This window comes from Typha angustifolia, chromosome 2 (genome assembly GCF_048772165.1).
Source record: "Typha angustifolia cultivar Huaian chromosome 2, ASM4877216v1, whole genome shotgun sequence".
Taxonomy (NCBI): Eukaryota; Viridiplantae; Streptophyta; class Magnoliopsida; order Poales; family Typhaceae; genus Typha; species Typha angustifolia.
Window position 1 is genome coordinate 1006967 of NC_133240.1, and position 9573 is coordinate 1016539.

At 40.5% G+C, this 9573-nt stretch overlaps 1 protein-coding gene across 1 annotated transcript; it reads left to right on the forward strand.

Moving 5' to 3' along the window:
- The first annotated feature begins 6491 nt into the window (after positions 1-6491).
- LOC140775963 (caffeic acid 3-O-methyltransferase-like) lies at positions 6492-9105 on the forward strand. The gene is made up of 4 exons (XM_073119477.1): positions 6492-6983; positions 7855-8165; positions 8330-8394; positions 8668-9105. Exons 1-4 carry the CDS (start codon positions 6589-6591, stop codon positions 8962-8964), a joined length of 1068 nt encoding a protein of 355 aa, XP_072975578.1. The 5' UTR covers positions 6492-6588; the 3' UTR covers positions 8965-9105.
- Positions 9106-9573: the final 468 nt, after the last annotated feature.

Here is a 9573-nt window from a genome sequence, read left to right on the forward strand (position 1 = left end):
GGCCCACATGATTGGATCCGGATTTGGATTCGGGTTTATATACTCACCTGATAAACTTTTGATGAGTTGATATTCTCACACAATCATTTTGTAAAAATATATTCCATCTCTTACTTAAATGGTGTATTTAGATAAACTAAATGAGTATATATATCAAATTTAAGAGAATAGTAGGAACAATCAATGTCATGATCCGAAATCGGAATCATGACCGACCATGCACCTCAATACGCTCTAGATACATAAAGCCTCTTACTAATACTTCCTAAGTGTACAATGGCAAGGATAAATAAACAGAGAGGATCTGCTTTATTTAATTTAAACTAACTACAATAAAACAATGTCATTATTACTATGTCTCCAAACAAAATTTAATTAACAATTAAATCTAAAACATAAGACCAAAAGAACTGAAAGGTAAATAGGAAGGTCCTAAGTGGAGGTAGGGTCCCGGTGCATTTTGCTCAGTCGTCACGCTGACCATTACTTGAAATAATAAAGGAAAGAAAACGAAATCCATGAGCCAATAACTATAGCTCAGTGAGTGAAATCCACTCGAAAACCAAATAATTCTAAAATTTATAGTGTTAAATAAAACCCAAGTTCAACAATATAAATGACAATTTCAAACATGCATGCTCTTAAAATAATGATAATGATAACAATAGAGAGTCATAACTTGTAACCTTACTCAATTTTAATATTAACATCTTCTTAATGTTTATAATATTATTTGTCTCAATGGGTTCATATCCTATAGATTCACATCAACTAGAAGTCATCTCGAGATGACGCTCGGGACTTTTCCTCATAGCTGATCCATTTAGGATAATTAAGATGTGTCATTATGTGATCAGCACACCCTATCTTTTTCACTAACTATTGAGAGAGGTTAGAGTCACCTCAAGAAATTTCTGATTCATCATAGGACTGTTCCCTAATCCCGTCAAAGTCACCTAAGAAAGTTACTACAATGATCTCATATAAGAGTTTTCTCTGGACTTCTTGATAGGCTTGAGTCACCACGGAAAGTCTCAAATGACCTATACTAATACTATTATCTAAGTCATACAGATGTTAGTTTTATTTTTCTTTTCACTAAAATTTATAATTTTCACAAGGTACGGTGATACATTGAGTATAATAATTAAATGCACATAAAAATATAATAAATAAATTTGCACATAAGAATGAAATATCCTCCTATAAGTCCTCAAGACACCCTCATGACCAGCCTCTGGAGTTTGATGGAAGCGCTCCAATAATTTCTACCGCAATCTATCATTTGCGGGCACCTGAATGCATCTGCGATCCAACAGCAAATCGCCTCGATTCTCCAACTCTGGATGGCGCTCCGGATCATCCAACACCTCCTATAATAATCTCAAAACATCTGGGTCAGATGTACATGTATACCTCAACTCGTCAAGGAAGGAAAAGTTAGGAGAAGAATATGCTATGAGCTCGGCGGTATTAGGTTGGCGCGATTGTGCATTCACCGCTCTATTTTTCATTTATTTCTTGTATTGGATTTCATAATTATACCCCAACAATTTTGTGACTCATCTCTGCTATGCCGGAGTGTGTATACATTGTCCGATAAAGTATGGAAGGCTCCTTTGATCAGTTCGAATAATAAATCGCCTACCGATCAATAAGGCATCTACTTTGTCACCGTATGCAGAATTGCCAACATCTCTCTCTCGTAGGTAGATAATTGCTAGGATTTTTGTGATAAAGCCTTGCTAAGAAAGGCTATGGGAAATCCCCCTTATATTAGTACAGCTCCTATGCCAACTCTTGACGCATCACATTCCACAATGAACTCTTTGGTGAAGTCCGGTAGCGCTAGAACAAGCGTCGTTGTCATTGTTGTTTTTAGTTTTTCAAAGGCTATAGTGGCTTCATCCGTCCATCTAAAAGAGTCCTTCAACAAAGAAGTGAGAGGAGCAGCGATCTTGCCATACCCGGCAATGAAGCAGCGATAATATTCGGTCAGCCCTAAGAATCCTCGCAATCCTATGGTAGTAGTAGGTATTGGCCAAGCGGTCATGCATGCTATCTTTTGAGGATTCGTCGCTACACCTTCCACTGAGATGATGTGGCCTAAATACTCTACTTGTGGTACTCCCCGTAGGTATTTGGACTTCTTAATCTTCAGCTGGTGCTGCTTCAATAAATTCAGCACATCCTCCAAATGCTGTCAATGCTCCAATTCAGTCCTGCTATACACCAAAATGTCATCAAAGACTACCAAGATATATCTTCGCAGTAGAGTTCAAAAAATATCATTCATGAGACCTTGAAAAGTAGCTGGAGCATTGGTAAGACCAAAGGGCATCACCCGAAACTCGTAGTGCTCGTTCGGATTCCGAGATACAGTTTTGTGTACATCCGTCGAGTGAACTCGAATTTGATAATACATGGCCCTCAGGTCAAGCTTGCTGAATATGGTTGCCTCTGCAAGCTCATCCAACAGCTCCTCTATGACCGGAATAGGATACCGGTCCTCGATGGTGATAGCGTTTAGTGCTTGGTAGTCGACACAAAAACATCATGTCCCGTCCTTCTTTCGCACTAATAGCACGGGCGATGAGTAAAAGTTATGGGTTGATTGTATAAGGCCTTGCTCTAACATCTCGGCTACCATCTTGGAGATAACTTTCTTTTGCACATGTGGATACCGATATGGCCTCACGTTCGCCGGTGTAACCCTGAGTACAATCTCTATGTGATGGTCCGCCATTCACTTTGGTGGCAACTCCTTTGGTTCCTCAAATAGTCTAGCAAATTTATCTAATAAATTAGACAACTCAATGATAGTATCTGGACTCACTTGAGGCTCATCTCCTACTGGTACTAATTGAAGAAGATAGGCCAAATCACTCGCACAAGGTAGCCCCACCATCGACTGCATCGCATGAATCGGTGGAGAACGAACACCATCAAGCCGCACATCTTTATTTTCTTGTTTAAATTTCATCCACATGCTCCGAAAATTAAATGTGATGGGTCCCAAACTCGGTAAGCACTGAGTGCCAAGGACAATGTCCACTCCTCACAGCGCCAATGGATACAAGTCCACAATGATGTTGTGTCATTGCACCCGTATATCGATCCGGCGACACAAGCCCGTCACCCGAAGCTTCGTGCCGTCTCCAATGGCAACGTCGAACCCCGAAGTTGATTCAGCGTCCAAGCCCAATTTCCTCACTAACCTCTTATCCAAAAATTACGAAACCAAGCAGATTAGATTTGTAACTTCTTGATCTACAACTTTTGCATTTATGACCTTTGCAGATTCGAACTAAAACTGGAATGAAAACATGGAATAACGTGGGTGATAGTGGTGGTGACGGGTGGAGTGGATGTTAGGGCTATTGATGAGTAAGGAGATGAAGGTGGTTGTGGATGTGATTAAGAGATATAGACGAAGAGAACGAAGTGGTTGAGATCTAAAATAATAAGTAACCCTAATTCTAGAGGATTCTCACCGATCGGGTTCAAACGCACAAAAAGCATTCTCTGTACGACCGCATTCAAACGCGCATTACGCGTTCTCTGTATTTGCGAACCTAATGCAGGCATTCTCAAGGGTGTTTGAATGCGACCCCATCTGTGTTCGAACGCGACCTACAGAAATTTTATTTTAATAAAAATAAATAACTAATGCAATAAGAAAAGATCCTAACTAAGTGTATAAATATCTTCCTCCGTGGCCTCCTCCACGGCCTCCTCATGGACCTCCTCTAAATAGTCTCCATCACCAACAACCTCATCATCCTCCTCGAGACCGTCGATGAACATCACACTCCCGATCGATTTGGAACATCGATGACAGGGGGTGAAACGTTTATCAAATCGAAAGCAAAGGCCCTTCGCTCTTCGCTCCTCCACCTGGGCAAATGTGAGAGTTCGAACAGAGAGTCTTGTGCCTCTTCTAACATTGAAAAAAGGTCTCAAAGGTGGTCGTGGTCTAATACTAGCAGCTGCTGTCTTTGAACCCGCAAAATTTCTAGCCGGCGTTCTAGGCGCAAACTGCCCATCTCGGTTGCCCAAATTTATTTTCACTGTCATCTTGAGAGCCTTATGTTTTTGCTCCATTCTCACGGCCTTCTCAAAGGCCTCCTCAAGAGTGGTAAGACAAATAGCACAAGCATCCGCTTGTATCTCCTCTCACAGCCTTGAAATGAATGTGCTCATCAATGTCGGTTCGGGCCAAGATGGCTCATAACGATTACTAACTCTTTCAAATTCTGCTTGGTACTCCAATACGGTCGTCCTCTGAACCATCTTGCTTAATATGGTAGAAAAATCTTGATATGTCGCTGTCCCAAATCTATGTGCAATGCTACTACAAAAGTCAACCTAACCAGTAAATCCTCCACCACGAATAATTGATCAATACCAATGCAATGCCGTTCCTTGGAGGTGAAAGCTTGCCATCTGGACCTTTGTGTCCTTCGCCATTCCTTCGATGTAGTCCCACCGCTGGTCCTTCTTGAGGCACCGATCTTCGTCGAAGAGATGACGAAGCCTATCAGTTCATGATATATTCCTTTAAAGCATTGTTATCATTCTGCATTGCGTCAACTCTATGCAACAAATGTTTGGAACATGCCCCTAAGTTCATCCGTTAAGCCCATGTTCACACCCATGGACATTGGTTGACTCGGTCCTGCCGTGGTTGCTCCAAAGGAATCGGCCTCACGGTTAGAGTTATCATGGATTGAGTCTTCCCTTATCGGTGTGCTCTCCATTGGTCTCCTTATTGATGTCATCTTTCTTGTTTCCACCATTAATGGAGGTTTGAAGTTCGCCTGGCTGTGAAACCACTGATAGACTACGGAACGATTCCTTCAAAATTTGGATTTATTGAAGGAAGCAATCTGTGCAATTGAGGAAAAATATTCACCAAATCCCTCCCCCACGATCGACACAAGGTAGAGAAGATAGAGGAAGAGAGGGAGTTTTCATCAGCAATCACCACTGGCGACGGTTCAACGGCCACACCTCAAGCCCCTCAACGCTCTCGTGACGCCGCCGTCCTCATGAGGTGGAGGAGAAACCATAGAAGACGATCAACTCCATGGCCAACAGCGATCAAAGCCACGAGGGCTCCAAAAGTGAACGCCCACGGCACGAGACCAATGACAAGAGGCTTCTAGTGGTGGAGCGACAGCAACCCGAAGCTGCTTGCCAGCGTGATTCGCCAACGAAGTCAAAATCTCACGAATTATGAATTTCTATTTTAACTTATTATACTCAATTAAACTTTAGGGGTGGAAGAGGGATTACCAAGGAGTCACGTGGTGGTCTCCAATGACTCTAGCGGCACTCCGGTAAGCTAATTCCATGGCATGACTCTGACGGTGAGAAAGAAGAAAATAAAGGATGAGAAGAAAAAGAAAAAGGAAAGGAGGTTAGGGGGTTAAGGAAAGAGAGAGAGAGAGAGAATTAGGGTTTAATTTATAGAGTAAAAATTCAAATCTAAATTAGATTTGGGTTCGGCGAGATTTCTGCGGCCGCCTTGTCGCATGCTAGAGAGGGAAAGGGGAAAGGGTTGCACGTGCAACTCATGTGCTCCCTCTTCTCTCTCAATTTCTTTCTTCAATTCTCACAATCAATTTTAGTTTTGGTGGATTAATATTATTACGCAATTTTTATAAATTTACACTCCTCTTTTAATTAAAATATGTATAATTAAATAAATTGAAAGAGTATATATATCAAATATATTTGCTCTTATCTAGGAACAAATAGTAGCATTTGTAAATTATCACTAAAAATATATAATTACTGCAATATAAGAACAAATAGTAGCATGTGTTACACATAAAATCATATAAAAGATTTTATTTGTAAGGGTAAACGCATAAAAAACCCAAATAGTTCTTACAAGAATACTTATCTTTTTGGCAGAATTAGGGAGCTTTTGACCAAACTAGTCCTTTTCTAATTTATTTTTACCGAAATAGACTATTCCTCATACTTTTCACCAAACAGAATTTAATCTGCTATAGCCCTAATAAAAACACTAAATTAATCAACATTATATATATATATATATATATATATATATATATATATATTCAGCAGTTAAGAAAAAAAATTTACAAATAATAAAAATACTAAAATGATTAGTGTTTTAAAAAAAGTATTGATTAGTTTAGTATTTTTGTTAAGGCTACAGTGAATTAACTCTATTTGGTAATAAGTTTGAGAGATAGTCTAATTTTATAAAAAAACTAAAAAAATAAAAGTATAGTTTGGTCAAAAACTCGGAATTAGGTGATGACAAAATATTGTGGTAGGAGTAATTCATCTTTTTCATAGTGAGTGTGAATTAGGTCTTCTAGGAGTACTCGATAATTTTGGTGGAATTTATTGTGATGCCAAAAAAGTTGATGGGTGATTTAATGACACTAAAAACTTCCAACCAACTTAAAATGGCAATTAAGCTGATAATTGCCGTTGGTGGGTGAACTCACTTCCCATAAAAGGACCCTCTTCCACAGTTCCCAGCACACTATCCACTTTCTCACTTTCCCAAATTGCTCGTCTCTCTCCTCTTCCGTGTATTTTTCCATGGGGTCCACGAACGCAGACGCGGAGGACGAGGCTGCGTGCATGCTCGCCCTCCAGCTCGGCAGCACCTCCATCCTCCCCATGACCCTCAAAGCGGCCCTGGAGCTCGACCTCCTCGAGATCCTCGTCGCAGCCGGGAAGCCCGTCACGGCGGAGGAGGTGGCGGCGCAGCTGCCGACGGCGAACCCCCAGGCGCCCGTGATGCTCGACCGGATGCTGAGGCTGCTCGCCTCCTACAAGGTGGTCGGCTGCGACGTGGAGGCCTCTGGCGACGGAAACGTCGTGAGGAGGTACAAGCCGGTGCCGGTATGCCGCTGGCTGACGAAGAACGAGGACGGCGTCTCCATGGCGCCGCTCGCGCTCATGAACCAGGATAAGGTGCTTATGGAGAGCTGGTATGGGTCGCACTCATCTACCTACTTATTTTTAATAGGATCCCATCCAGATGCTAGATGTAGGAATTTATCACTGGCCGTACTTTGACGAACGGGTGGCAATTGGGTCGGGTTAAGCGGGTTCGGGTCGGATCAAATTTGGGTCGGGTTAATTTTACTTTGACACGAATATGACTCAATTAATAAACGGGTTGCATTTGGTAGATACGAATACGATCCGATTAATAAACGAGTAACATGATCCGACCCGTCTAACCTATTTAATAAACGAGTCTGGTTAATACGACCCGTCTAATCCATATACTTAAACGGTCGTACTAATCCGACACGTTAATACGACCCATCTAATCTGAATACTTAAATGGGTCGTATTAACCCGACACGCTAACACGACCCGTCTAACCTGAATACTTGATGCATATCTTCATTAGTGATCTAGGTGCCAAGTACCCGGATTTAGTAAATTCCTGAACGCCTAATTTGCACGGGATTTACAAAATTTATAATTCACGCCCTCGCTTTCAGTATTTATATTCCTGAACTCTATTTTTATTACGGATCTTTTTGCAAATAACCACCCATGTTTCCGATTTTAGTTGCATGGGAACTCCTATTTTTATGGGTTATAATAATCAGAATAGTTAAACTCTTTTGACAAAAATGCCCCTCAGGATGTAGAATATATACCAATTTTTAATGTAGGACTTCAAAAGATCATCATGTCAAACAACACTAGGAAAGCAAGTAGAACAAAAGAGACATACATAGATCTCCCCAAATCTAGTTCTTTCAATATGCCTGTTCTTAGGTTGATGACATGTCGTTAGTTAGTTAGTTACGTGCCGGATTTATGGAATGATGTGAATTGCAGGTACTACTTGAAGGATGCGGTGTTGGACGGCGGGATCCCTTTCAACAAGGCATACGGCATGACGGCGTTCGAGTACCACGGCACGGATCCCCGCTTCAACAAGGTGTTCAATGAGGGGATGAAGAATCACTCAGTCATCATCACGAAGAAGCTCCTCGAGTTCTACAGGGGATTCGACAATGTCAACGTGCTCGTCGATGTTGGCGGCGGCATTGGCGCCACCCTCCACATGATCACCTCCAAGCACACCCATATCAAAGGCATCAACTTTGACCTCCCCCATGTCATCTCTGAAGCACCTCCTTTCCCAGGTACATTAATCTTTAATCAGCACCTTTTGCTATTCGGCAAATCACTTAGGATAGTCGTTGAATTGAATTTAATTTCAAATTTGGTGAGTTTTGATCCAAGAATTTAAATTCCAAACTGCAAGACTCTTATTACGTATGGATTAATTTTGTGGGGTTTGGTGCAGGAGTGGAGCATGTAGGTGGAGATATGTTTGCCAGTGTCCCAACTGGAGATGCCATCTTGATGAAGGTCAGTTTACCTAATCAATCGTTCAATAAGATTAGGTAGGACTTTGATAGTAGTAGGTTTATAAATTAGGTAGATCATGCACATCATTCTAGATGACTCTCTTCAACTGTAAAGTTGAAATCACGGGAGCAGTTCAAACATGGAAGGCTATAGAAATATAGTATATATTTGTTGACTTGTAAACTTATACAAGGTTCTGACTAATTCATCAACTATTCTAAAAACTAAAACTGTTATATACTAACAATAATGATCAAAATGCTAATCTTGCAGTGGATTCTTCATGATTGGAGCGACGAGCACTGTGCGAAGTTATTGAAGAATTGTTATAAGGCTCTGCCAGAGAACGGCAAGGTGATCATCATGGAGTGTATCCTTCCGGTGACCCCAGAACCAACTCCTGAAGCACAAGGTGTCTTCCATGCAGATCTCATCATGTTGGCTCACAACCCTGGAGGCAAAGAGAGGAGTGAGAAAGAGTTCAGGGACTTGGCCAAGGAAGCTGGCTTCAAAGGATTCAATGCATCCTATGTCTTTGCCAATTCTTGGGCCATAGAATTTACTAAGTAGGAGGGAGAGAGAGAGAGAGAGTATTGGATGGTTTAATCTTCCTTAACTTCTTTGATGATCATGGCATGAAGCTTTTGATTTGTTTCATTGAAAACCTACTCATGGATTGTGATTGTAGTGAATAAAGATATCATTTTCTTATTCTGCTGTTTTGAATTGTTTGGCCTAATTAGAGTAAATGAAGCCTATGGTTTGCATGATTATGAAACACTTGAGCTAATTACTTGTAAATGATCCAATAAGGGAGTGCTGTATTTGTTGACAGACCAACAAAGATGATAAATATATGGCACAAAGAGGGTAGTTGAAGGACCAACACATAAAGTTTATAAGTTTGATATACCTTATAAATTTTAGGGTTAAATATTCAATAATTTTTCTAATAAAGCTTTGTATGCCTATAGGTTATATACAGTTTGAGCCTTGTGGTCTCATTATTATTCTAAGAATTTATGAATTTTGATATTTAGTCAAATTGAGATTTTGTGTCCTCTTAGAGTATAAATAGTTCGATTTTTTTTTTGTGCATAAATACCCTAAAAATTTCAATATATATTTATATACCGTTCTAAAGTTAATATTTGTATGTATTTATATATACACCCCTCA